Below are 27,639 nucleotides of genomic sequence, written 5' to 3' on the forward strand. Positions count from 1 at the left end.
ATAATTTATAACACACAATGAACATGATTCATAATTCAAGTTACAATGGATTACATTTCTAATAGTTATAATGCATTATAAGTTTCATATCTTGCCATTTTACTGGCAAAGCGGACAAATACCACTTAACAATATAATAATAACAAAAATACTTTTTTTTTTTCTCTCCAACAGTCATGCAATCAGATATCAGATCAGATGAATGTGTAAAAATGACATTTGATTTTAACTTTTTTTTTTTTTAGAATATCAATTTGATTTTGACAGCTGTTGATTAGTATCTTTGCAACTGTCTTTCATTAGAGTATTAGCAGTGTGTCTGTTAAATATATGCTAACACTTTATTTTGATGGTTCCTTAACCAACATATTATGTATGGGATAAACATGCTACCTACCCTACCTAGGTCTACTAATAATAAGTTTTTAAAATAAACATTATATTTTTTTTCAGTTGAAGGTATTAGCTAGCTCACATAAGCCTCAATATTAGCCTCACAGGAAACACTCAAATAACACTTAGCACCTAACCACTCACAAGATGTTGTAAGGTACCGTTCAGTCAATATGTGATATAGTCCATTATAAATGAAGTAGATTTAATGCAGTGTTCATTGTGTGTTAGAAATAAGCATACTCTTAAAAGCTATAATCGCAAATATTTAAATAAAATAACATCTCATGAGTAATCATAAAAACAGTTATAAAAGGTTTTTTATAATGCATCATGCATTCATTATGTCTTAAGTATGCCCTCATAATGTACTATAACTTTTGTATTATAATTAATGTATATATATATATATATATATATATATATATATATATATATATATATATATAAAAATTTACTTTATAGTTACCAAATGTTTATTTTTTTATGTGTATTTTTTGTGTGTACATTTCAAATATAGAAAAAAATAAAATAAAATACTAAAAACCAGTCGTTTTCCAAACCATAATAACTCATTACTCACTCACTCACTCATATTTTTACTTGAATGCATCTCACCCTCCAGCGAAATTAAGGATTATGCATGAAGACAGTTTATCGAGCAGCTGCTACTGTCAATATTGAGAAGCAAATGTGTGTGTAGCATCCATTAACAAACACACACACAAACAGGGAATAAAAGGGAGGAAACCGCGAGGGTTCCAGAGGATTCTATTATAAGACTTTATGGTTACACAGCAGGGCTGATGCCATTATAACGCCTCCCTTCTTCCCTGTTCTCTTTCCTACACACAAAAGCACAGCATTTCAGTGTAGAATGTGTTGCATTTTGCGAAGAATGTGATTTAATACGGAAAGTATTCTGCAGTTCTGTAACCACACTTTTATAACACTTTATACGTGCGCACATCTACATGCATGTTATTCAAAAAAGTGTGAAAAAGGAAAAAACGAATGAGAAGACTGTTGTGTACGTTCATTATTTTAGTAGTTCTCTCTTGCATTCTCCTTCTGTCACACTCTATGAGAGAGCAACATGAATTTTTCATCAGAGGAGGAGCTTTTAACCGGACCCGTGTGAGAGAGTGTATGTTCGTGCACATGTGCATTAGGATGTGGAGAGAATGTACGATTAAATTGCTCCTGTGGGACGCTGCGGATATACATGCACTGGATATTTGAGTGAATATGAGAGGAAGCGCAAGCAAAAGTGAATGTGCGCGTGTGTACCTGGTAACCTGAGTTCTGGTGTTGAAGTCCAGCGCTCTCATTGACTGCAGCACCTCCACGCACCCCATATACTGCAGCAAAGACAAAGAAGACAAGCCTTCAGTCACAGTACTTCCTGTTCCAGCCCTCCAACCACAACTGAGAACACAGAACATGGCCGTGTTGTACAGTTGCTATGTGTCAAGATTATTAAGATGGCCAGGCAGCTGTTGTGCATGTGGTTAAGTGTGTGTGTGTGTAAGTGTTTTATGAGAAATGATGCTCTAATTACGAAGCGCTAATCAAATAAAGCAGTTCTCAAATGTAGTTCCTGTCCATAGAAAACGGCACACATTAAAGAAAACAATCCATTAAGTAGATAAAATGGACTAAAATGGACTCACTGAGAGAACTGAAAAGCAACAGAAGTCCAAGCCGTTAACCAACATTTATATCAACATTAGGGATGCAATAATGTGCAGAAACTAATGAGCAATGCTTGTCATTTTCAAATTAATGTTTCACCCAAACTCTGCTCCCAACAGAAATAGTATGTCGGTGTTCACACTTCTGTGTAATCAAGAATCAACTTAAGCTTCTTTCATTGACCAAAAAAAAATTTATTGGTCTTACTAGTTTAAAGTCTACCGGAAGTTAAGTTTGGGCCACAAAAGTGGACATGCACAGTAACTTTTATTCATGTTGTTGCAATTGAAATCATCTATATGGAGCACTACAGTCATTTGTAGTGGTTTCCGAAACCATGGTGTAAATTATCAAGAGAACTGATGTAGTCCCACAATGCAATGGTGTACAAGTGATGTATACCCACCATTTAGTCTCTATATGCATATCTTGACAAAATAACGCTTAAAAAAACCCAAACAACCAGAAAAGGGTCCAGAGGTTGCATAAAATGACATAAAACTGGGCTGCATTTCCCAAAATCATTGTAAGCCCAAGATCGTAGCTCCATTGGTTTTATTGGGTCTGCGGTGTACATTAACTTACAATGCTTTTGGGAAATGTAGCCCTGGACAGGCAGACAAATGCATCTTACCCTGACATTGTAGGAGACCCCAGTGGAGCTGACCACATTGTCAGAGTGCAGCCAGCCTCGGGTTGGCTTGTTGACGAAGGAGCCGTGCCGTGTCCACTCATCTCCGCCGAGCTGGCCCCCTTCCACACGGGCCCTCCTCGAGGCCCCGCCCAGCCGGTTCATATCCTGTGGAGGACGAGGAGGAGGAGATGGGGCTGTTAGAGAAAGGAGAGGAAGAGGAGGAAGAGGAGGAGAGTCGGCGGAGGAGGTCCCGGTGTCTTCTGGAGACTCTCCTAAACCTCTGTGACCACCTGGCACATTAGCCGGCCTGCTGGAGGCCTTCAGGCCTGGGAGCAGATTGGAAGACACACCCAACCGCAGGGCTCCCATCCTGGGGAAGAAGGAGCAGAGGGTGGTTGGGCTGTTTTCAGCCTGCCGTGGAGACGAAGGGGGGAGGATGGGAGTGAGGGAGGAGGAGGAGAGAGAAGGAGGGATACCGGGAGGGGTGAGTGGGGTGAGAGGAGCAGAAGAAGGGAGAGAGGGATTGGACGCCGTCTCGTCTGTTGAGCTGAAGGAGTCGCTCCTGAAGGGCGTGTATTTGGTTTTGGGGACGAGCTCCATTGGTGTCTCAGCCGTCTCAGTGTCCACTAAACGTCTCTAATTGTCTCTCCACGTCGCTCTATCACAATCGATAACTTGTCTTCCCTTGTCTTTTACAGTTCTATTTTTCTCCGCATCTACTGATTCCTTCATCATCGCACCAGAGAGATGACAGTGTGCTGACCGTTCAAGTCCGGGAGAGTATCAAAAACAGGAAGTGAAAAGAGACGAAAAGACAGATGCAAATAAGTACTAAAGATTTCTGCTGTTGTCATAAACAGCGCGTAGGTTTTGCATCAGATCTTAAGTCTGCATAGACCTTCTCAGGACACTACGAATTACTAAATATAGTATGATTGTCATGAAGTTATTGGTATAGTATATAAGTGCTCCAGACACAATCTGTCTCAGTAGATGTGTGAGAGTACTATAGTGTTTTATATGCATGCGAGTGTGTTTACGTGCGTGTTCATTTCTCTATGCATGTGCTGGGCTCCACTCTACTAGCTCTTGTCTGACAGACTCCCATAAAAAGCCTATTAGCTGCAGCTGAGACTTTGAGAAAGGAGGCTTCCGTCAGACAGACGGATCGATAGAGCAAAAGAGGAAGAGAGCGGGAAGAGATGGATGGAAAATGCTAAAAGTACCGATCCAGTGAATGTGGATCATTTAATGATGATTCAAACTGCTGCGCTCAGTGATGATTAGACTGGCGCCGATCAACATAATCCTTAACGTTTGGTTTAAAGACTTAATTTAGTCCAGGTGTTTAAAAAAAAAATAAAAAATACACCAGGGATCTACAAGGGGTATGTTGACCTCTAGGAGGTCTGTTAATCATCACTTTATTCAAATATATCCTATTTTTGTGGTAAAAATGTAATTATGCATACAATATTAAGCTAAATCTGAAGTTAAAGTGCAGCTAAACATTTAATTTTTCCGTCAACAATAAAACACATTATGTAAAATAATGATTATTTTTACAGGTTTTAAGCATCATGCATGTATAAATGTGATACTATACAGATTTAATAAGCCAGACTTAAATTCAACACTTAGTTTCATACAATTTATAAAAAGGGAACCTGATGTACACTATCTAGCACCTAGATTACATGAAGTCGGAGTACATGCAGGTTTATTTGTACCGTAAAACTAAATCTGCCACCTCACGTTCTGTCACACATCTGAAAGAGCTAAGCGCTGACACATCCTCATCTTTTCCTGTCACTCCCTTTCCCTCCTCCTCCAGATGATTTTGGGACCTCTGTCTCCAAGCCGAGCTCTATCCCTATCTTTCTCCTCCTCTTCCTCTCGTCTTTTCCAGATCACCTCCGGCTGCGCTGCTTTCGCACCCTCAGCGCTAGTCCCTTTGAGTCTATCCTCCTCTCTATCCTTCCTCTCCTGGAATCCCTCCCTCAGCCTCCACACCGTGTATCCCACAGCGTTCCTCCTCTCCTCCTCTAGCTTCTGCCTCTCCAGCTCTCTCTCCCTCTCCAACACACTCGCTCTCTTCTTCCAGATAATCTCTCGCTCCCCCGCACCCCCTCCCACGTCTTCTTTCCCGTTCTCCAGGCTGTCCTGCTACTCCTATTATCCTTAAAAAAAAAAAAAAAAAAACTAAAACAAAACACCTGAGCCTCTTTGCTATCCTCAAATTAGCGCACTGATTTACTGAATCAACAAACTCAGAAAAAAAAGAGCTCACCTTCAATTATACAGACAGAAATAACCCTGATAAATAACAGTTTGTAGAAATATGATTTAGAAAAGGACAAACTAGACTCAGAAAGCCCTGAAACAGTTAAGTCGAAGATAAATATGGCTGTATAGAAGATAACATGGGTTCGAGCACCATTTAGAGAACCACTGATTGTTTGGTGTGATCTGTGAAGTTAAAGTGTTACAATCCAGCCGCAAGGGAACTATGATGTTCCTAAAACAAGCACGTTCCAGCACTGTCAGGGTGACGGTAATGAGACCCGATTGGCCAAATCTGAAGTACCGCCTCCAGAGATCTGCTCGTTAGATGCTAACTGGAAAATCAATCAGTTGCTCATTAGCCTAAATGACACCTTAAAATCAGGCAAACAGTCTTGGATTGAGCAGTTCTTTATAGATCTGTTTCCTGAGTGAAAACCTACCCGCTGAACGTCACTTAGCAAAGTCAAACACTGAATTTAACCGCACCATTGCTCATCCCTGGTGTAAAGCACTTTAAAACCTCTGATAGAGAGGCAACAGTCTTGTAACCTCTAACAGTTCTGAACTAACAGACCAGGGTAACTCTAAACCTCACAAATGATTAGCATTTATAGACCATTAACAGTTTCTACTGGTGTTGTGAACGCCAGTTTATAGCCAAGTCCAGCCGGCCTGAACCAAATCCAGTCTTGTTCTATGTACAATGGTTTTCACTGCATATATTTTACATTAGCAACCACAAAAACACCTTGAGATTCTATTGTTGTGGCTTACTTGTCTTTTCAGGTGTTTCTGATTATTTTTAAACTCTTTAGCACCGCAGAAAAGCCTCAGGGCCGCAAAAAAGACAGGGTGTCTTGCCTCAGATGTGCATGAACAAATGCGAGACATCCCAAGTTGTTCCAACAGATGTGAGCAGTCAACGAGGAGGCCCTATTATCTCGGCTGGAGTGCGACAAGACCCGAGAGACCCGAGGGATTTACGTGCACTCCACTGCACCTACAAAGCGCCACGTTAACGGTGCCATTGGGCCATTCTCATGAAGAGATTCCTCACAGACCTGGTTGACAAAGCCCAGTAAGTTACGAGACAAAGTTCGTAAACCGTATCATAACAACATGGCACAGTTTAGTGCTGCAGAGCTCACTGTATTCAATATAGTCTGAACAGCTTTGCTCATACATATATATATTTTTTTTACAGTGCAGTTAGACAGAAGTGTTCCAGACTTGGCTGTATTACCAAATCGCTGTCATGGACTTTATTGACGTCAACACAACATGGCACAGAAATAGCACAGTGTTTAAGAGAACTTGTACAGAGAAGTAGAAATCCGGCTATAAAAAAAAACATTTAAATAATAACGAGTTTTTCACACTATGGTAACCTAGCTTGGGTGTAGCACCTGTCGGTTAGAAATATGGCAAAATCCCTGTTTTGATATAATGTTTTTTTTTTTTTTTCTAGAAACCAGTAAACATGTGTGAATGAGTTGCTAACCCAACAGTGACTGCACTGTATCTAAAGGTTGAGAGGTTCCTTTTTGTCTGAAATGAAACCAAAGGCAAGTAAACCAACCATATAGAGAGACTGTTTTTAAGCACAACAGCAAGACTCCTTGTCTTTGTGATTAAAGTGAGCCGAAACGTCTAATCTCATTGTCCTAAAGGTAAATTGGATGTTGAATTAGTGCAGTTGAGCTCCAGCACAGATGGAAAAACCTGAGTTTAACTACACCACTTCAATACAAAACATCATGAATCAATAATTTTGATGGTCAGTGGAAAAAAGTCCAACGTTGGCAACTCTGATTTAGAGACTGACCGAATGAACTAAAGATTTAGAGCGAGCACCTTGAACCCTTGTAAGGTTTGAAGGCACGACCCATTCTTAATACTGGCGAACGTAGAGTCCGGTTTAAAGCTTGGGACGCTGCAAGCTGCGAAAGACAAAGCGTGAGAACTTAACATGCCAATGAAACGATTGCCATGGTAACAGACTGAGGAAAAAACGTGCGAGACAGAGTCATGACAGAACCCAAACAAAAGCAGACAAGTTTCGCCAACACAAAACCTGTCGGCTCGCTCCCCGTCCAATCACGAGAGCTCGGAGCCAGCGTGAATCAACGTTCTGCAGCAAGCGCTGGCACACGACGGGAAAGTTCAACCGCTGCAGTCACAAACACCACAGCGGTGATCAGGGATGACATCCAAACTCAAAAAGAACCAGACGCATATCGGAACACATGCACAGAGCGCAGTCGTGGCACCGGTCCAAATGAGAAAATCAAATATTGCTCGAGTACACACACACACACACACACACACACTTAAGACAGACCCATACACACTTCCGCCTAAACACAGCAGAACTAGCAAAAGCTAAAAAGTAGTCCTGATATCTATGAAATATCTACAGATCACTATGAAAGCACCGGTTTATACACTACAAAGAAAGACATCTAAAAGTTTTGCATAAAAAACCTGATTTCTGTCTGCATAACTTTTAAGTAACACCAGAAACAAGGTTTCATTAACAGACATCACTATGTACATTAAAAATACAAGAGTTCGTAAGTTATCCAAAAAAGTCAAAGTAAAAGAATTGAAAGAGTTTTAAAGAGCTTTTTTTGTCCTCACGGTGTAGTTTCTGCAGAAAGTAAGAGCGATATTTCATCCACTAAGTCCTTGGATTAAAAAGAGAACGAGAGAGACTCATTTTAGGTAAAAACGAACGACCTCCATGTTCAAATCATAATCACGTTAATATTTAAACAGTGCCAGACAATCCTCCTCCTTCTCCTCTTTCTCTCTCACTTGCTTTCTGGCTCAGTCCCCTCCCTGAAAGACAAAATCGTGCTCTTTTCTTTTATCCTTTTCTTCTGTTCTCTTCAAAATCACAAAGTCACGCCGGCTCCCTCGTTCAGCATCAGTCTTGTCCAGCCTCACTTCTTTGGAACGGCGTGATGAAGAGCACAGCGGTCTTCTTTTGTCCTCTCCTTCCCCCACAGTCTCTCATCCTCTCCTCTCTCCACCTCCGTCTGTGTGTGAGGAGCGATGTAGCCGACTGTCCTCTATTCTCCTCTCCTCCCTGTCTGGTCTATCATGCTCTCTCTCTCTCTCGCTGATGCTAGCGCTGATTCCCCCTGCACTCCTGCCCCCTCCTTCCTCTCTCTCTCTCTCTCTCTCTCTCTCTCTCTCCTTGCAGCTTCAGTCATTTATGCATTTATGAGAGTGTGCATGCATGCACAAGCAGCCGAGCACCTCTCACTCTAATGCACACAATTATGATGGGGGATGAGAGAGAGAGAGTAAGCGCATCAATGGATGGAGGGAAAAAGCGGATAAGGAGCATGAGGTCTGTCCTCAACGCTCCTCCCATGGTAACTTAAGAGCAAGCAAGTTGGCGGCTAGTCATTTCTCTCTACTTCCTCTTGATATTCTATAATCTTCCACATAATTCCCACTTTTTGTCCATATTTCCGACACTAGATACATATCACCTTGAAATGAAAATTTGGTCATTAATTTACTCCACTTGTGTCCTTTTAAACATGACTTAGCATTTTGTCCATATAATGAAAGACAATGAGGTTCAAAATAACACTAAATTAAACCCCACTGCACTGACTAATATATATATATATATATATATATATATATATATATATATATATATATATATATATATATATATATATATATATATATATATATATATATATATATATATATAAAATCTCATTCAGTTGGAATGACATGAGGGCAATGACAGAAATTTAATTTCTGTCTGAACCATCTTCAACCATATCAATGAGCCAATGCAGAGCAAAAACAAAATGCAGGTCATTTGACGCAACCTCAAGGTTATCTTGGTATATGCGCTTACAAATCCAAACCGACCATGCAATAAGCGTCTAATCGATGTGTCGGAATAACTACAGGGTTGATTTGTGAGTCATTCAGTCGAGTGACCTGAATTCAGGGTTACGAGGAAGAGTTAGCTGAACTACAAATCCCAGAGTGCACCCCGTCTGTGCTCTTGCTTTCTAAGGACACGGGGGACTGAATGCTGCAAAGGTACATCGATTCTTTTTTTTTGGCGCTGCTTCTTCCCTGTCACTTCTCTGTGCTGAAATGTCCATCAAAAACGTCTGGAGGGAGGGAATATTCAAGCTTAAACAGGGTTGCATCATGGTCCTTGGCTCCAGGGCATGGGCATGTCTGGCGAGCGCACACACTCAGAGCAGACAGGCGGAGGGGGAGGGAGGGAGAGAGGGAGAGAGAGAGAGGGAGAGAGAGAGAGGGAGAGAGAGAGAGAGAATATGCAAAACACATATAGGAAAGAAATACAGCTCGACAATCACAAGAAATGAATTAATGCAGACAAACATTTACAACAGGGTAAACAAACACATGATCAATACAAAAAGACAACCGACTCAATTACACACTTTTAAATTTGAAGAAATCAGACAAAAACACAGCAGGGCTCAATAATAAAGATGGTCAAAGTATTTTGGGCCACTTGAGAGAACCGTCACTTGCTTTCTTAAATACATCTTACATTTATTGGTGATGTTCAGAATTGTAGCATTAAAAATTGTTCTTGCAAATTGGTATAATGTCACCACGATAATGTTATTTATATCTCTGAAATAGATGAGATGCACAAATTGTTATGAGTTATGAGTGGCCAATAAATCAGCAGTACATCAGTTATCAGCCAATACTGGAAAAATGAAAAGACAATTTAGATTACATTTGCTCACATCAAATAAGTTTCTTTACTATTAATGTAATTTAATAAAAGCAAAGTAATCGTTAACAGATTTCAAAGCAAATTTCCATTTTTCAAACTGTAAGTGATTAAGTTGCGATGACTAAATCCACTGGTTTTAGTGTTCTATTTTCAGTTTTCTACAAACATACTACAGAATATAGTGTATATCAGTCATAACATAAAAATATGATTTATCAGTACTGTCCAGAATCTGTGCATCCCTGACAAAAGTGTGATAACATGAGACAAATGGCTTAAAAATTATTACCAAATAATGTATATATGCCATTATTATCCAGCAATACACACACATACAACTATTCACACACACAAAAAAAAAAAAAAAAAGTGTCTATATGCCACTATTTTCGGTTATTATAGTTATCTTAAAAATCTATTTTTTATGATGGGCTCATAAAATGAATCTTATTGTTGAGCCCTGTGGGAGCAGAAAATTTTAAATTAAAGAGCAAAACAAGAACCACAATAAACAATATGCAATGTCAAGGTTTTGAATTCATAACACAAGCTTCCAAGAATAAGTACGAACAAAAATGAAAAGAAGTATGCCAAGATGAACCCAGAGGAACCCGCAGCAGGTAAGAAAAGTCAGCAAATCCCAGACTCCCCACTTTAATTTACAATTCAGATGCCGTGACCCAAGATCTCCAACACATTGAGATGAAATGAAAAAGTAAATCCACACCTCAGAAAAAAGTAGTGAGAAAAGAATAGGGGAATAAACATGTGGCAAAGTGAAGATCCAGACACCCATCCCATCACCTGGTGCATGTTGGAAGTGTAACCCTAGGCATAGAGGCTGACGGCTCTCATCAATGACAACATGAAGACATTTCACCTACAGACCCACACACTCTTGAGCGTCTCAGAACGGAAGGACAGGAAGTGAGCTAACGCAGAGAGATACAGAGCATTATGGTAAATCTAATGACCTACATTTTAACTCCCTGAAGAAACGTAACGTTGTGTATAAAGCACAGTGCGCGTGCATGTGCGGAATGCAGTAAAAGATATTCATAGACGGCACTAGATGTTCTCTTCTTACCCGGCTCACTGTACTAAAACTTTTGTTGCCATGTAACTGCGAGGACCAGACTCCCGTCAATTAAAAATAAGCACGGAGGACAAAAATCAAAGCCGGTTTTAATAATAAACTACATAACGCGCAGCGAAAGAGCAGCATATTATACAACTAGCTAATCGAGGCGCACACACAACAAATTAATGCAAGTTAACCTAAATCTTCATGACAAGGAATTCATACCAATTATAAAGAGTGTAATTCCTGTCGGTTGGGTTTTTGTCTGAGTAATAGCATAAAGCCTTTATAAGTTAGCCTACTGGATTCCACACTAACTAGACAAAATGTGTCAGGTCAGGTTTTTAGGTAATGTATGACCAGCCTCCATGCCTCGGGATAAGTACGTGCAGGTGTGTTTAGAGAAACGCTTACCACATACTCCATTGGAAAACGCTCTTTTGTGTGTCAGTTTTCCTTAAAAGTGCATGTAAACGTATATTAGCGCACGCACGCACACACACACACACACACACACACACACACACAAAGGAAAAAAAAAACATGACATCAGCAAAGCCACCAATTACAGCAAGCCTTTGATTAGCATGAGGTCCAAAATCATCCAAAAGAAAAAAAATTATAATTTTTTTGGCACAAAAACATTTTTGGCTTAGGTACGCATTTATTCACGTATGATTCAGAGGATTATGACAAAAGACTTTCTAAATTAGTGAGCTTTCCTCATAGCACCTGGGAAAAAAAAAACACATCACAACTCCATCTGGCTCCAGCTGATAGTTTGATTGCGTGTGCATGCATGTGCGTTCAAGATTTAAAATACACCCCGAAAAAGAGAAAGGCACATTAAAGAATGTCTGTGTCTGTGTCTGTGGTCGTGCTCAGACAAACCGTGGAATGAAAGGAATGACCAGTCAGGACGGGTAATGGGTATGTATGCCGGAGCTCGCCGGAGCGGTGACAGAGCGCGCGCGTGTTCCAGCCTGCTGGGAGTTGATCAGAGCAGGTAACATTCTTGGAACAGCCACCCAGAATAGAATTGTTCCTGTGGTCAGTAACCAATAGCAACTCCTCTGGAACATTTTGTATTACTTTGGTAACAATGTGTTCTTTTCTTATCGCTGATGCTACTCTGCAGTGTGCGCTGATCTCAAAAAGCGTTGTGGGTGCACTTCGAACCCACATTCACACTTTAGCAGATGTGAAGATGTGGGCAGAGGATGAAAGGTACACGGACTCGTCTAACTGAAATTAAAATGCCCGTCTAATACACGTTTTGTACGCTAATTAAAATGCTTAAGTTATTACACTGTATTATATCTGCATATTCTGTAATTAGTACAGGATTAGTAGCATAGAGGCTTCTGGTCACAATTAGCATCTTATTTTTAGAAAAGAACTACCCACTCATAATAACAAAAAAAAAAAAATACATCGGCTGATCACAGTTTGCTTTTTTTATTTATTTATATACCTAACCAGGTGCGACATGAGAAAATTCCAGTAAATGAGCAAACTGAGGGAAAGCACTGTTAGCTAAATATATAGCCTAATTTGAAAATCTGAAAGTAAACTAAAATATATTTTCCTTATTTTAAAACTAAATAAAAAATGGCTATAAATTCATTTTAATTTCATGAATATGTAAGCAAAAGGTTCCATCATTTTTTTTTTTCTCAATTAAAAATTGTGTTACTTGTACCACTGTGTGCATACTAGAAATGTAACAATATGAAAATGTATCATCACAAATATAGTGACCAAAATTATCACGGGTATTATTAAAAGGTGCTTGAAATGTTAAAAACTCGTCGCCATGACAACCACGCCACCGAATTGTTCAAAACCGCTGGAATCGAATATGGTTTTAATGATACTTAAAACATGAAATGATAACACTAACCGTATGGAATTATCTGGTAATCTTTACATCCCCAGAATCTTTATTGTAATGCAATGCAAACAATGACAAAGTTTCAGTCATTAAAACAATGAATAACTTGCAGTCGTACGCCTAAACTGCCAAAGAGCAAAATATATTGTACTGCCGCTTTAAACATAAAAAAAAGACACTAGATAACTTGTGTGATAATGACAGACAACCTTGAAGAATTACATCAGCTAATCAACTGAAAAATCAAACCCGTCTTAGAGTGAAAAACAAAACGAAACAAAATGTTTTGAAAGGACAAGCTATTAATAAAACCAATTCTAAACTCTATAACAACCTTGCAGTAACAAGCAACGTGTCCTGGCCGTCCCACAGGTACACAGCTCTGTATCAGCCCGAGGTGGACTGTTGACATTAGTGGAAGGTGTGCGTGTTTGCACTTCTCTTTATGGGAGCAGACAGAGGCCCAACATAGCCTGCCTTTTTTTTTTCTGCACGTCCCATAATAACAGGGTTGCCCACAAGACTGAGCTGAGCTGAGCCGAACTGAACTGCGCTGCAGTGCAGTGCAATGTTTCAGACACACGGCCCATACATGCTCCTGAAACCACAAATCTTAGCCAGAAATGATTAAGTCAAGGCCTGAAGACGCAAGTAACATCTCTATGTCAATCTGACACGCAGCCGTTTACATACAGACAGGACCTGTCCTTTCACCCAGGTGTGACCTCTGCAGGAGAATGAGGAGTCTTCTTGGGAAGCTAGTACGAATCACGATAGAAATATAACTAAAAACCAGCAAGCTTTTAAGTGAGGAAGGAAAACAACATAAAAGGCACTGAGAAACGTTTACATGTGGTTTCATATTGGTCTTTCAATATCTTTGATTCTCTCAGGCATGCACACTGTATAAAAAAAACTCTACCTTAAAAACTCTACTATGCACTGCAACAGCAACTGCTTTAGCAACATATCACAACTATTAGCGAAACCAGAAAAAACACGCAATAGTCCCCCGATTGTCACCAACGCGATCGCCAAGATTAGTACTGCGCCTTTAACAAATCAAATACCCGACATCAAGATTCGATAGCATGAACGGTGCTAATCTGTCGCTGGCTTTCCTGAGTGGACATTAGCTTAGCATTCACTCAAAAGTGTTAGCTTTCTATTTTAGGTTTCTCCCTCCTTCTCGGTTTTCAAACTTCTACCGCAGTCCATCCAGCTAAAATACACAGTGCCCGCATCCTCCAACAGCAATTTCCACTTTCTCTTCCTGTCTCGCCAGCAAAAAATACATCTCAAAATAAAAAACAACTTACTTTTTGGGATTTAATTCACTAAATCTATTACCTGCCATCTTCTATACACTAGTCATGCACTTGGAGTGACTACAACTCGATCAAAACTACTGTAAAAAGATCGTATTTTAAATTACTATTACAATTTAAAATAACTACTTCCTTCAGCAGCCATTACTGCAGTCTCACGAACCTTTAAAAATCACTTAAATGATTCAGCACTTTAAAAAAAACATTTCTTATATTAATATCCAAAACAACTGTGCTGCTTAATATTTTGACTAACACTGTAAAGCACTTTTCTTTCAGGATTCTTTGACAAATAGCATTTAGTTGATATATAAACCTTTTTCACTTTATAAATGGCACATTCTGGTCAGTTTGAAGCGTGTTTGCTAAACAAATCTGTTCATTTCTAGACCTTTTATCTCCGTCCGTACAAAAGTTTTTCCCAAAACTCTTTACCTTTCATTAAAAATATGTAAATTCTGAGCGACCAATGTGTTTACGGTTAATAAAAACTTAAAAGTGCCAAATTATATTTTACTTATAACTACAAGCAGAAGTAATGTGTCACTACAATAAAACTAATGTGGGATTGACCTTAGACCAACCACATGCTAAAACGAGGCAACAAAACACAGACTGATTTCACAAAGTAGGTCAAAGTCTCCAGCATTTTAACTCATAACCATCCCTGGATCCTTGTCAAAATCTCAACTAGGGAAAACATTTGCGAGCTTGCATTTCCAAATGCCTAGGCGTCAGGGACACAAGTGCAGGATTTGAGAAACAGCTTGCGTGTCTCTCGCAGTGGGTATGCCATGTGTGGGTTTACTCAGAGCGAGACCATTTGGACAAAAGGCCATAGCATCCTAGGAGGTAAAAAAAGTTCACAGGAACAGCAAACAGGAAGTGTCTTAGAGAAGATTCCACCGCTGGAAGAGGTCAGAGGTCAAGCAACACTCCTAAAACTAAATGACTGACTTTTAAAGTGACAGTTCACATAAAAATGAACAGCGTCATCATTTACTCATCCTCACGTTATTTTGAGGCGCCATTGTTTTCATAAAATATTTGACACCTGTGTCAGAGGGGAAGATTATCAGTGAGCCTGTTCATCCCATAAAGCAATTGTAGGGCTTTAGAAAATGTATTAATAAAGCATTTTTGTTTCTTTTTAGAAGTTGTATAAATCACCAGGCTGGAATTATATGAGTGTGTAAATGATGACAAACTCGTAATTTCTGAGTGAAATACTCTTAAAGTAAGGGATTTAGAGGCCTGCACAGATGATTTTCACTTTCTAAAGCAACATTTCTGGTGACATTTTTATGCAAATGGGGATAGGGGATTTTGCATAAACTAAAAATCATGGAATCAAAAGTTCTGGATGAAAAGAACAAGGTGCAAATTAAATTTCCAAAATGTAAAAAAAAAAAAAAAAAAAAAAAAATCGCGTATATAAACACACATATTTGAAGTGGATGAATTCTGTCCATAAACTTTGATGATAATAATTTACCAAATAGATGTGCATATATATAATACAAGATGTGCATAAAAAAAGAATAGGAATACACAACATATCAGTATTCTATTATTTAATGACCACTTTTAAGCTACTCTTTGTGTATATGCTTGTGTTTGATTTAACATGGTCAGAATTGAACAGGAAATGCCCCCTCCCTATTTTATGGGTACAAGACAACCAATCAAGTGGTTAGAAAGAGAGGAAGAGAGTAAAACAAAAGACAATGCATGATGCATGCGGTCTGTGTGTAATAAAGGCATGACATTTTAACTCCACGCCATATGTAGAGCACAATATTTTTTGACTATAGCTCTGCAACGTCCATGTGGCTTCACTATCTGACCACGCTTTTCTACGTGCAGCTGAACTACTCGTTTGTTGCAAACCTAACCAACATCCTGTTGACTCAAGAGTTAACCATCTATATGTAACTTGCTTCTAGTTGTTCTAGCACCGGCCAAAGATCTCACCCAAAGTCTGCACAAAGAATCTTTAAGGATGACAACATTCAGGCTGGGGACGAAGCTGCCGCCTTCAGTGGTGAGGAGCGCTTCAGATATGCCACAGCTGAATCTGAAACCCATGGAAAAACCCATCTGACGTTCTGCCGGGGTAAAGGACTAGATGTGGAAACTGACCAGACAAACTATATTTCTCTGTTGCCTAGCAAACTTATGCGCCATCTGGGCTGTCAAAAAATACAAACTACTCAGTGGGACGTTCTGATAGCGCAGAAACACGATATCCTGTCCAGCGCTCCTCGGAGACTAGATGGGAAGTTTGGGACAGCAGCTTAAAGTGGCGTGTTTCTAAACTTGATATAAATGAGAGGAAGCCAGAGAGCGGAAAACATCGCTAACGTCACCAAAAACCAAACACGTATCTGGTGTTAATTATGAAATACACGCGGAAGGAACTGCTCATTAATCCATTCTGACATAAATCAGCCATGATTGCAATTCACTGGACGAACATCATTCGATATGCAATTATTATCACAAAAGCAAAATCGTTTGAAATACTTCTTCCGACTGACGTTTTTAAAATGGAAGAAGTCTGGAAGATGCCTCAAATGGGACAACATAAGAGTCTACTCTGTTTTGACAGGTTCAGAAGCCTGTCTGACGCCTCAGACAGATCGATACACCTCAGAAACAAAAATGTCTGTTCTGAGCGCTCGATTTTTCATCCGAGATTGAGCAGGTGTGCGTCACGGTGATATCAGGCTGTCTCAAAGAGTCGATTTAGCTGTAATATTTTCCACTGTCGGTCTGTTCGCCTTACTTCTAATCGGGTGAAACTGTGAGCTATCTAGAGCTTCCTTCTCCGGCTAGTGTCATCTGCAGGGAACCTGATAACATATCTACTTAGAAGAAAAGAGAAAAAGAGAGAGTTACAATAAAGCAAGCCCGTCAGCTCGTCATAAATCCTGTTTGGCTTTGTCATGGTGCTACAATCAATCATTTTTCTACTAAGATAACGATCAAAGAAGGAAGAAAACACAATCAACTAGTTCGGATTTTGAAGTAATTGACCTTCTCGTTCGTGAATTACAAGTTAAATCTCAACTCTCCCACGGCTTCTATCGATTAGACCCTATAAAGCCAAATCAAGACGCAAAGAGCTCTTGGACACGACACAAAATATGATGGAAAGAGACCAGTTGGCTCGGATTTACTCATGTAATATGAAAGAGAGTCCATCAAGAATGGCTCCTCTTAAACAATTCCATCAGCAGCAAAACTACTGACTCAGTTTCCTGAGACAGACATCACAGGCATTGTTTCATAAATGACTGTACAATCTAGAGATTGTGTACAGTTCTGGGGTTTAATGTCACTGCCAGACGTCTGAATCTGATAGGAACACATAGCCTCGTCCCTCGTGTTGGACCGAGTTGCTCCAAATGTCTGTGACAGCTGCTCAGGCAGCAGATAAGAGCTCACGCTGGTGTAGGATTCGCAGCTGGCGAGATCAGTCCGTGATAAATGGCCCTAATGTTGAGGACAACTGCTTTTCACAACAAGAAGAGATTATTTACATCTGCACTGCTGTAACAATATAACATAATAGAGACAGACTGATAATCGGCTTGATAAACGTTTCTATAAATAAATCACACTTAAATTGTTAATTGGTTCTTTAACATTTGGAATCAGCTTAATTTTGCATAACAATAAACAATACGTTTTTAAGATTAATATCAGATCTAACAATAATGAAACGATCTGCTGAGTCACTATACGAATTTGACAATCTAAAAGTCAGCAACACTTCATATAATATTATTATTATTATTAATAATTCCCTTTTTAATGCCATGCCAGCATCAAGGATATTTTCATGGCAATCTCAGAATACATTACACAGGTATACAATTAACAAAAAGTTATAAAAGACTTTTCAAATCTACTAGACAAAAAAAAAACAAAAAAAAAAAAACATCCAAGTGAAAGATTTTAAAATAACAAGACTACACAAAAATGTAAGGTTTTATTATTACTTATAATTATTTAATATAAATAGTACATTTAGAAATTAGTTGTTATAATTACTATTATCAATTGTTATTATTTTATCACTATTATTAATGAAATATTTATGATCTGTTTTATGTTTTTTAGCTGTTGCAGTCAACTTATTATTAATACTGTGTCGAAAAGCAGTATTGACGATATAATTTGTTCCTAAATGCGAGTTATTTTACACGTTTAAGTCATCAAAAAGCATAATATCGGTCGCTTTCTATACCATAAGACGCGTAAAGGCGAATGATAAGTACTTGCTCACACTTTGTTTCATGGAAAGATAAGACTTACACCGCCTTGAAAAATGACAATGAATCTCGATTCCTGGAGAACTCTCGTGGTCTTTACAGTACGCACGCTGGGTAATAATGAGACAAAATGTTGCTCTACACCAAAAAAAAAAAAATGTCAGCACAGGCCATAGATCGGACGACGTTTAAACAAAAGTAAACAGTCAAGTCTAACTCAAAACCAGAAAGTACGTAACAAGTTGAAAATGCTCGATTTCCCCAGACACACGCATCCGAGCACGTTCCAGCACGGAGCAGCATGGATTCCCGTCCCGGAGCGTTCAGTCACGACTGTGGTCAACTTCTGCCTGAACTTACCCGCTCGCTTCCTCTCCTCTCGGCCCCTCGATTCCGGTCCTGCTCTCCTCAACGCTGTTCAAGTCGGCTGCTGAAAATATCACATTTGAGTAACAAAAGACGGTCCAGACACCAAATAAAGCACTGGTCTCGCCAGGCTCGTTTACACGTCGAGTACGAGTACTGTCATGAAACTTTTCTTTTCGGCTCTGCCTTCCTTTCCTCCCCCAGTCTACCCCCCCTCTTCCACGGGCCAAAAAAAAAGTCGCACTTCCGCGATCGGATGGCTGCTTGTATCATGTGGTTTGGCGTCCACGAGAGCGCCCGCACCTGGTTCTCTCAGCGCGCGCCCTTGACCCGCTTTTCTTTTCTTTTTTTTATGCGATTCACAGTCGAACAAGAGACGCGTTTTCCTTAAACAGGAATTATGAACTCATTCATGGACTTTCCCGGGCGTTTGTGGCCTTTATTGACAAGGAAACTATTCGAAACGATTACTTTCCTAAAACAAATACATGTAGCCAATAACAGGCCGTTTTAATCGCGGTTTACAATAGCGTGAAGCAACTTTAAAACTGTTTTCTTTTGTATTTAAAATTAAATAGTTTTATATTTCATGCCGACGTGCAAACCCCAGATAATTTGTTCAGAATTAAAAAATTGGCCTCATGACTTCTTGAGATTTATTGTGAGGAACAAAAAGAAACATTTTAAGGAATGTCCATTTTGTTTGTTTTGCATGTTATGACAAGAAATTGTGACAAAATATGTTTCCCTAAATATGTAAACATAAGTAGCATGGGTATATTTGTAGCAATAGCCAACAATAGACTGCATGGGTTAAAATTATAGATTTTTTATGCCAAAAAGCGTATTAAGTAAAGCTCATGTTACATGTAGCTGCATAATTGTAGTTGTATCTCGCCACAAATACATCAATGGAAAACGTATTTATTCAGCTTTCAGATGTATAATATGACAAACCTCAAAATAGTTATAAATAATGTGTCGTATTATTGGTCCATAGGCCTGATTGAATTTGAATGAGGCATTTCACTCACATTTAACCCATTTCATTGGTTAAAACTATTGAATATATGGAATATATAAGCATATTTTGGGTTTTCAATCTGAGAAATATTCTCAGCAGCACTTTTTTTTACTTCCAAGAACTGAAACTGAATTAACTAGGTCAGTGGTCTTCAGGGATGTGCATGTGCAGCACTACTGAAGGTGTCTGCCCTGTGTTGCGCAATAAATAAATTCAATATGCGCTAAATACAAAAATACAGTAGGCTATTTAAACACTGATAAAGTTTAGCAAATGTAGATTAAAATTGTAAATCTGTTAATTTAGCCTTACTTAGAACTAGGAAACTAGGGTGTGTTAGTTACTAGGAAATGCATATAACGCTCAAATGCTAATTTTGGAATCAACTCGATTTAACAAATTATATTAAGCATCGTTTCTGTGTGTTAAGAAATAGTTGATATGAATCATTCAAAGAGTCATAGCGTGAAAAAAGTCGCCCTCGAGTCACCATCTAGCGATATAACCTGTAGAAAGGGCCACTAAAGAAATCAATGATTGAATGTGTTCAACCATTTCAAAAGATTTGAATCACTAAGATGAATCATCATAACTCGAAGCGTTCGAAACACCACGCGCTGGTGACGCCTGCTGGTCAAAACTGAGCAAATGCAAAGAAAACTCGACCCAAACATGCATTAAAACAATTTTACATGCCAAATGCAAATGTTTTAGTTTAATAGCTTTATTGATGCACTTAACAAATCACACGATAGCGTTACATATGAAGTGCTTATGATATATGCGCATTTATTAAATTGGCTTGTTCTGTTTGTTTTATGGCGAGCTTGGTCAATAAAAGTCTATTAAGCAAAACTCTTCCTTTTTATTATACAGACGTGACACTGAAGACTGCATGCATCACGGCGAAACAATGAAGTTCCGAAACGTTTATCAAGGAAGACTCGTTTATTGACACCACGTGAGTTTGATACACGTTCCAGATCGCTGGTTCTAAAGGTTCGAGAAACGGCGTTTCGAATGCGCCCATCACCAGGGAAACCGCGGTTCGAATCGGCCAGGTTCTCTTCCGGGATTGAGTTGAGGGCTACGAACTGAACGGCTGTATTCACAAAACAGAAGAAAGTGCACGCAAACTTTACTAGCCTCTCGTGGCGGTGGATTTTTCAAAATGGTGCGCGTGTGTGCTTATCCTGGATGCTTCAACCAAGAGAAATCCGTGCGACTCCGTCAGTGGGCATCAATGCAAGTGCAAAGTTTGACTTTTCACACGTTGCCCCTGCACGATCCAGAAAGATTGAAAGTGTGGCTGGTCGCCCTTCGTCGAGAAACCGGATCACCAATCCAGTCTATCCGTGGATTGAGGGTGTGCAGCGAACATTTTTCACCATCCGATTTCAGTGTAGTCAAAGGAAATAAAAGACGCTTGAATGCGAAAGCTGTACCTAAACTGTTTGTGCAGCAAATAACCGAGGTAGGTGTGGAATACAAATTTACATTAGTCACATGATTTCATATGGAGGTGATAAGGATCTCAGGAGGCGTTAAAGGTAAAAAAAGTTACAGAGATGTAACTATCACGGATTTCTAGCAGCACTGCTGTGTATTTGGTGCACATAGACTTCATAGTAAACATATTACACATAGCGTACTATTAAAATTACACTTTAAAAAGCACATTTAAATATCTAATATTTGTGTGTCAAAGCTGCAAAGTGTAAAAGAAAAAAAAAGATTTTACATACAAATCGTTTAGCAATTGTATAAAGAGATCATTTACATAGAATCAACCTATACATTTTGTAAAGGATGTCTACAAAAAAATCTGCTTTTACTTCCCGGGGAAGTTCCCGCCCCCTTTGCTCTGATTGGTTAGTTTATCAAGGAAGTAATGGAACGTCTCGCATCGATTGGTCAAAGAGAAGTCACCTGACAGGAGGAGCGCAACCAAGTATTCATACTGATGTGTTACTGGTGTAGTTAGTTTTTGTCCTGTAGTAAATAATTACAAGTCCAACAGGGCTTTTAAAAAGTAGCATACATATTCTGTATTATATATGCGTTTGCGTAAGCTGGTATCACTGCTTATATAACGTTGGCTTCCACGGCACAAGCATACGGAGCATTTGGGACTTTGTTCGTGTGACCGTGACGGTACCTTGAGATGAGGTGAATGTACAGTTTGACCAGATGTAAGTTAATGTAGTCATTTGCCTGACTCGTTCTTGAATGAGATTAGTGATTCATTGAAGAACATTTAGTTTGCCAAGAAACCCAGACTAAACCCAGGAATCAGTTTCGTGCCTTCAAGGTAAGGGAAACAAACTATTTTGTCAACAACTTAAACAACGTGTGTTTCTACTTAGGATAAACTAGACAAGTATCCAGCTTATTTGTTAGAACAGATCAGATCATTAAAGATGGATAATTATGCAGCTATAAGAATGTTATTAAATCGTGTACTGGGTGTACTTTAGTTTATTTTTAAACCATCTTAGTAAGCTATTTTAGAAGAGCTGTTTTCAAGACTTATAACTTGGTAATAATAATAATGTTGACTTTTAATAATTAATATATGATCTTGCTTGCTTGTAGTGATGCACAATTTGTTAATTTTTTGTGATGTCTATAGAATATAACAATGCTAATACAATCTCAGTGTTTTGAAACTGCCTGCGTATATTCACTTCTCATTTAATTGATAGATTTAAAAGCCAAATAGAGACTAGTTTTGTTGCTCAGATTTTTGTGCTTGTTCCCAACAGACCCTCTCCATCTTTCTCTTCCTTTTTCTTTCTTTGCCTTTCTCCTGTGTCATCATTTTCGGCTGAATGCAGCAGGCTTTGCCTCGGATTAGCAGAGTAGCTAAGAGGGTTCAGCGAATTGGAGCCCAAATCATCCCAATGGCTCAGAACTGCAATGCGTCCTCCACGCAGAAAGACAGTGCTGTCACGGCAGCTATTCTCATCATAGGAGACGAGATCCTGAAGGTAATATGCAGTAACTGTTGATTTGTAGTCACAGTTAACAATTTATCTTGTATATGTTGTTATTTTATTGATCTTTGAGGCCTCAACAAGGATTATTCGTACACCTGTTTTCCAGTCCTTTACACATGCAGGGAGATTTCCACTTTTGACGCAGTTAATGATGTCTTCATTTAGAAAGCAATATTTTAAGAACTTTTGGTTTGTGTTGCAGGGTCACACCGTTGACACCAACAGTGCCTTCTTGTGTCGCAGACTTCGAAAGCTTGGCATCACCGTTGAGCGGATCACCGTAGTGCCCGACGTCCAGGAAGTCATTGCTAAAGAAGTGGCACAGCTTTCCTCCTCCGTTACTCACCTCATCACATCCGGTGGCATCGGTCCCACCCACGACGATGTCACTTTCGAGAGTGTGGCTATGGCATTTGGCGAAGGTCTGCATGCTCACCCCGAACTGTCAAAGCTAGTAGAGGGTTTCTTCGGCCCGGTCACTACAAACAGTGCCCAAATGAAGCTCGCCATGGTTCCCGCTTCTGCCAAACTCAATTTTGGCATAGACCCTCAGACAGGCCAGCAAAATCGATTCCCGCTAGTCAGTGTCCACAATGTGTACATATTTCCCGGCATCCCCTCTCTGCTGGAAAAGACTTTCAATGGCCTTACCCATCTGTTTTCAGGTTCTGGTACCACCTTTCACACCCATGAGGTGTTTGTGAATGCGGACGAGACCGATATCGCCCTGTGTCTAACAAAACTGCAGGCAGGTTGGGGCAAGCGTGTCTCTCTGGGCTCTTACCCAGACTGGCTTAGTAATTATCATCGTGTCCGATTGGTTTTGGACTCTGACAGTGCGGAAGAGGTGGAAAGAGCAAGAACCCAACTGATAAAAGAGCTGCCTGAAGGATCTGTGGTTCCCCTTGTCACGGACCCGGTGTCAGTCGCAGCTGAAGAGGTCTACATGCTCTCGAAAAGCGGTGAGCTTCTTTTTTAACACACATTAACGCTGTTGTAGGTGTCAACTACATGTTCTTGATCAGTTTAAATCAGTTAAGAGTACCTTGTTAAACATGTATACCAAATATCTCACAGAGACAGTGCTGGGGAAGAAAGTAGCTGCAGCATTGGGGACCATTGAGATGGCGCTGGATAAATACTCGACTAATGAAATCTGTGTCGGCTTTAATGGTGGCAAAGACTGCACTGCTCTGCTGCATTTATATTATGCTGCTCTGAAACGGTAAGAAAGACTAAAGTAAAGACGAGGTCTTGACAAAATTGAATTATAGATGGCCAGATTTTTCATAGTGTCCACTATTTTTATTTTTAATCATTAGATGCCCCCACCCCCCACCCCCACTTAAAGGTGTAGTTCACCCTAAAAATGAAAATTCTGTACCCTCTAGTTATTGCAATTTCTTTTTTCTCTTGAAGACTACAGAAAGTTGGTAAACAGTTCCATTGACTTTTATAGTGTGAAGTAAAATAATGGAACAATCAGCTACTGTCAACATAACAGTGTTATTAATAAACATTAACACGTTTAATGTTTTTAAGATATAAAAATTTGTGCCATTTTTTGGGACATTATTTAGAAATGCTGTTTAATTTGATTGATTTGATGTATCTAAATCTCTCTGTCTCTCTGTCTCTGTCTCTCTCTCTCTCAGGCGATATCCAGATAGTAGAGACAGATTGAAAGCTCTTTACATTCGAGTTATCTCTCCTTTTCCAGAAATGGAGAGGTTTTTGCAGGATACAATCAAAAGGTAAGACGTACCATAAAAGTAGGTACAGCAATGATTTAAAGCAGGAGATAACAAAAATCTGGAATGGTTTCTTTTCCTCCTGAGTAGGTAAATCACAGACTGGATCCTCTGGCATTTTGCCCAGAACTTACTTGCATCAGAAACCGGCATATGTAAACATGCTATTTAGTCATGTCTTATTAAGACAATTATTTTGACAGCATTGCTGAATTGTGAAGTTTTCCAGGCAGGCTTTGAGCACTTTTACAACTGTTACACTAATGTTAGAATCAGCGGCCCTGCTTGTTTACCCGCATGCAATATGGGATCTGGCACCAGTTACTAAGTGAAACGTCTTAACCAAATTACTTGAGTGAGACTTTCAAGGGAGATGTGCCATCTGTAAGCCGTAACAGCCTCTGACAAACCAGCTGCAGCCTGTTCCTCAACCGTGATTAGCTGAACATGGATCCAGGCTTCATTAATTCACCAGTGACCATCAAAGCTCCATAGGTCTAATTATTTGGCATTTCTTCCTCTCTCTTCTATAGATATGACCTGGAGCTGTTCTCAGTGGAAGGCAGTATTCGGCAGGCTCTGCATGAGGTCCGGGAACGGAGGCCAGATTTACATGCGGTTCTGATGGGAACGAGACGGACAGACCCTTACTCACACACACTGACACCCCTCTGTCCCACAGACCCCGGCTGGCCTGAATACATGAGGGTCAACCCACTGCTGGTGAGGGGGAAAGAATATGTGCTGCTTTATATTTTGTTACATTTACTTTATTGAGTCTGAACGATATATATATAATCTTTTCCACTTTGCAAGTTAAGGCACAAAATAAACATGAATGAACATCAGATGGTATGCTGAAAGAAATAGATACAAGTTACTGGAATGTATCACGTTGCTCAATCACTAGTTATAAGTTTCATTCAGATTGAAAGTGTTCAAATTGATGAATCTGACCATAGTGTTTGCTTGAGTGATATATTGAGTGATTGGGTTTCTGTTTATGTGTGTTTTGGTTTTCTTACATGCGCACACTAACTGCAAACTTAATATTTAATAACCACCGCCTGCTGCCATCAGCTCTCATGTCTTACACAAACATTAGCACAATGTAACGGGTATATACTGACAAAAACTAGCGCGTTTTTTTTTTTTAAAAAAGGTGTCTCCACAGCCAGTTCTGCCCTGCGAGCGCGACATCTGACGTTCCCAGTGCTGTCAGAAAGGATGCATGATTTCAGCCCGAAAGTTTGCGCAAACCCGCCCCAAAACTTTTACCTGTCTAAATAATATTATAGAATGCAATTCAAGCTTTATTACGTTCTATTTTGATCTCCTTAAAACAAAATAGTGATGACAAAATAATTGTAGATACATTTCCCATATCACATGAGGGGAAAATACATTAAAGAGATTTAAAATGCAAGCTGGCAGACGCTGGCAGAACGGCAAACAATACCTTCGGAAAAAAAATGCATAATTTTCAATATCACTCAGAATAAAAAAAAAAAAAAAAAAAAAAAGTTCAGAAACGAGTTTGACTGTTTGGATTTTTAAATATGAACATAATTCGTCTGTTAATATGATTATAGTTTGTTATGAGACAAAAACTCAACATACAGTTGCTTATTGTGTATTAATTTCATCAGACGATGTCACGACTATAAATCAGGATTTAAGGAGTACAGTGACAGTGATTCCCATCTAGTATTAATGGGTCCTATTTACTATTTATATTTGTTTTATGTATGACAATAGACAAAAATAATAATGTGAACACGCTTTATTGGGCGTTCAGCCGTATTATAGTATGCGACAGTTCATAACATCTGAAGTGCCAAAACACATTTTTTTAAAGGGATCCCTGTACAGTTGACAGCAAATTGTGAAATCTGTCAGTATCCAGCCCTAATATTATTTTTATTAACTTCGTTCTAAATTTTATTGAAGATTTAATACTATAATTGTTACATATACATACATATGCATATATGTGTGTGCACACAGCCTATATAAGCACAGAGACAGACAAAAAAACAAAAAACGTAAAGGTTTTCACCCATCTTCCCACCTTTCCTGTAGTGTCTAAACTGACTCCACAGTCAGTAAATCACTGTCACGTCTCCCACTCACTCTCATGTAAGCTGGCAGCAGAAACAGCCAAGAGATGGTGAATGATGATGAATGAGGCTCTCCAAGATCATTACACAGCAACTCCATCATCCCAATCAGCGGCGCTTATGTAAAAGACACGGCAGTACAGCATGTTCTCAGAATTACAAATGACCCCGGATCTATGTTACTTCTGAATGTTTGTTTCATATTCACCATCTCTTTCCCTTTCTGTAGGAATGGACATATCATGACATCTGGTCTTTCCTCAGGACTTTATACGTGCCCTACTGCATTCTGTATGACAAAGGGTGAGGTGCTACTCTTCGCAACCATTCTCACTTGTTAAATTAGACTATTCGTCATGATTTGCTTACGCTTTTAACTTTCTTCCTCATAGATACACTTCTTTAGGCAGTATGGATAACACATGCAGGAATCCATCTCTTAAAGTGGTGGACGAGAGAGGTGTGACTCGATACAAAGCTGCCTACATGCTGGAAAATGAGGAGGAGGAACGCAACTCAAGGGCATGACTGACTTCTCAGACATCTTAATCTTCTTTTTTTTTTATGAAGAAGTAGCAAGTGATAAAACCTGCAGCTGAGGACATTTTGAAGAAGGAACTGAATCTGAAACATCAGAAACATGTTGAATAAAATCTGTACTACTGGAGTGTCTGACTAAACGTGGGTGCTGAAAAGTGAGAAATGTCACTGTATGCTGTTTTTAGGATTTATAATAAAACGGTATCAGAGGCTCTTGTCATTTTCCATATCAGTTTTGGACATATTGATGTAAACCATCGCGACTCGGCGGCAACTTCCAAGTTTTTAAGCTAGTTTTAAGTGACTTGTAATTTACGTATTGCTTCAGTTCATGCAAACAAGCATGAGAATCTCAAGAACTGTACTTGTGTTGATGTCTGGGGAGCAGTGTATAATATAATATAATATAATATAACGTGAGACCACATTATCTTCACGTTATCTTCGTTCACTGACACCCAGCGCCCCGGTTAAAGAAAAACGCAA

General features: G+C 39.3%; 2 protein-coding genes across 10 annotated transcripts in view; one reads left to right on the top strand and one right to left on the bottom strand.

The window, feature by feature from the left end:
- The window catches only part of shc1 (SHC (Src homology 2 domain containing) transforming protein 1), a 30,199-nt gene extending 11,259 nt beyond the window's left edge, over window positions 1-18,940 (bottom strand). The window contains exons 1-4 of one of the 4 annotated variants that reach the window (XM_043262067.1): window positions 18,714-18,940; window positions 11,266-11,307; window positions 2,723-2,887; window positions 1,684-1,754 (exon numbers count right to left, since the gene is read on the bottom strand). In XM_043262067.1, coding sequence (XP_043118002.1) covers window positions 1,684-1,754; window positions 2,723-2,887; window positions 11,266-11,277 — 248 coding nt within the window. In that variant the 5' untranslated portion in view covers window positions 11,278-11,307; window positions 18,714-18,940. Of the gene's footprint in view, window positions 1-1,683; window positions 1,755-2,722; window positions 8,136-11,265; window positions 11,308-18,713 lie in introns of those variants that run through there. The other 3 variants (XM_043262068.1, XM_043262066.1, XM_043262065.1) reach the window with 3 other exon arrangements.
- Window positions 18,941-20,516: 1,576 nt separating this feature from the next.
- On the top strand, window positions 20,517-27,363 carry flad1 (flavin adenine dinucleotide synthetase 1). Of its 6 annotated transcripts, none has more exons than XM_043261567.1 (8): window positions 20,518-21,217; window positions 22,581-22,733; window positions 22,945-23,704; window positions 23,820-23,967; window positions 24,398-24,496; window positions 25,027-25,216; window positions 26,843-26,916; window positions 27,006-27,363. In XM_043261567.1, exons 1-8 carry the CDS (start codon window positions 20,915-20,917, stop codon window positions 27,139-27,141), a joined length of 1,863 nt encoding a protein of 620 aa, XP_043117502.1. In that variant the 5' UTR covers window positions 20,518-20,914; the 3' UTR covers window positions 27,142-27,363. The 6 variants fall into 6 exon arrangements, with proteins under 6 accessions (XP_043117504.1, XP_043117502.1, XP_043117503.1 ...); XM_043261568.1 differs by having other exon boundaries at window positions 22,584-22,733; XM_043261571.1 differs by having other exon boundaries at window positions 21,081-21,217; window positions 22,509-22,733.
- Window positions 27,364-27,639: the final 276 nt, after the last annotated feature.

The sequence above is a fragment of the Puntigrus tetrazona genome, chromosome 16 (genome assembly GCF_018831695.1).
Source record: "Puntigrus tetrazona isolate hp1 chromosome 16, ASM1883169v1, whole genome shotgun sequence".
Classification (NCBI taxonomy): domain Eukaryota; kingdom Metazoa; phylum Chordata; class Actinopteri; order Cypriniformes; family Cyprinidae; genus Puntigrus; species Puntigrus tetrazona.

What these genes read in the sequence shown, in the direction of transcription:
- flad1 (XM_043261567.1), top strand. Translation starts at nt 20,915, where the DNA reads ATGGTGCGCGTGTGTGCTTATCCTGGATGCTTCAACCAAGAGAAATCC. An exon ending in CTACATGCTCTCGAAAAGCG is followed by an intron (nt 23,705 to 23,819) that starts GTGAGCTTCTTT and finishes AATATCTCACAG; the next exon opens with AGACAGTGCTGGGGAAGAAA. An exon ending in TTGCAGGATACAATCAAAAG is followed by an intron (nt 24,497 to 25,026) that starts GTAAGACGTACC and finishes TCTCTTCTATAG; the next exon opens with ATATGACCTGGAGCTGTTCT.